The 1410-nt window shown below is 44.5% G+C and overlaps 1 protein-coding gene across 1 annotated transcript; it reads left to right on the top strand.

The window, feature by feature from the left end:
- Positions 1-245: 245 nt before the first annotated feature.
- LOC132271494 (zinc finger A20 and AN1 domain-containing stress-associated protein 5-like) lies at positions 246-1099 on the top strand. Its single transcript, XM_059772880.1, has one exon. The coding sequence runs from the start codon at positions 378-380 to the stop codon at positions 864-866; it is 489 nt and encodes a 162-aa protein (XP_059628863.1). The 5' UTR covers positions 246-377; the 3' UTR covers positions 867-1099.
- Positions 1100-1410: the final 311 nt, after the last annotated feature.

Genomic DNA, 1410 nt, shown 5'->3' with positions numbered 1-1410 from the left:
GTTCGATGCAAAATTTGGTCCAATGTTATGGTCCGCCGTCCGCGTAATTTGAGTTGAGCCAAGTCCGCCCAAACGAAAAGCATTTATCATATTCTGAGAACACGTCAGGGCTGATCTAAACCCCCATTATCCGACCACACCACGGTAATAACAAAAAAGTCATGATGGTATTATCGTCATTACACTTCCAACTCCGATGCGCGTTCCTATGAGGCCCCATATTCCATCACCATTACCCGACCTTTCAACACCTTAAAAAACAACCCCCTCTCTCTCCATCTGTCTATCTACTTTCTCTCTCTCTCTCTCTCTCTCTGTAATCTCTCCCTCTCTAGTCTTCTACCATTTCATACTCTCTCTCTCTCTCTCTCTCTCTCATGGCTCAGCAGAGAGAGAACAAAGAGACGGAGCTCAAGGTCTCCGAAACTTTAACCCTCTGCACCACTCCGATCCCAACGCCTCCCAAACTATCCGGCAACGACGACTCGACGTCCAGATCTGCCACGCCGCCGGACAGCTTGGATTCACCTGCGGACGAGCTGATCCCTACGCATCCGAAGGAACGTCGCACCGTCGCTCCGAGATCGAGTTCGGCGAGGTCGCCGGATAAATCGGATCTGCGTGCGTCACCGCTGGCGGCGGTGGAGGAGGAGGATCGACCGAAGAGGCGAGAGGTGAATCGGTGTGTTGGTTGTCGGAGGAAGGTGGGGTTGACCGGGTTTCGATGCCGGTGCGGCGAGCTGTTCTGCTCGGAGCATCGGTACACGGATCGGCACGACTGTAGCTTCGATTACAAAACCTACGGTCGGGAGGCGATTGCGCGCGAAAATCCGGTGGTTAGAGCTTCGAAGATTCTCAAAGTTTGAAGAAATGAAGCTGGAGAGAGATATTTGTTTGCTTACAGATTTCTCGTAGAGGTTCCTCCTCTGCGTAGAGGGTTGGAGCTGGAGAGAGTTGATGGAGGGAGGGATGTGATTGTGTAAAATGGGATGAGAGATGGGGGTAATATTGTCATTTAATTTACACGTGATGGTGGAATTTTTTTTTTTTTTTTTTATTTTCCCTATTTCCTTCAATATACTACTCATTATGCCCTTTAGTTCAGTGAACTATTATATACGGATTATATATATAAAGTTATAAACTAAAGGGTAATTACATTTTCAGGATTGTCTACATAGTAGCACGGACCCCTCCTGATATCTTTATTCAATGCGGGGAATGATTATTATAACAGTTGTATTTTTATTAGTTTAACGTATAAATAAAATAGTATTTTTAAGCTTTTTAAGGGTATTATTGGATTTTAAGTAAATTTTGAGAATTAAATTAAGACAAGAGGGTAGATTTTACATTAGGTCAGTGCTATTTAAATCAAAATTAGAGAGAATGTTAGTCTTATATGTTAAA

This window comes from Cornus florida, unplaced genomic scaffold (assembly GCF_030987335.1).
Source record: "Cornus florida cultivar Cherokee Brave unplaced genomic scaffold, ASM3098733v1 CherokeeBrave_3.0.0_Hap2_Chr08, whole genome shotgun sequence".
NCBI lineage: Eukaryota > Viridiplantae > Streptophyta > Magnoliopsida > Cornales > Cornaceae > Cornus > Cornus florida.
Note: the sequence above shows the minus strand (reverse complement) of the source record. Positions and strands in the feature narration are given on the sequence as shown.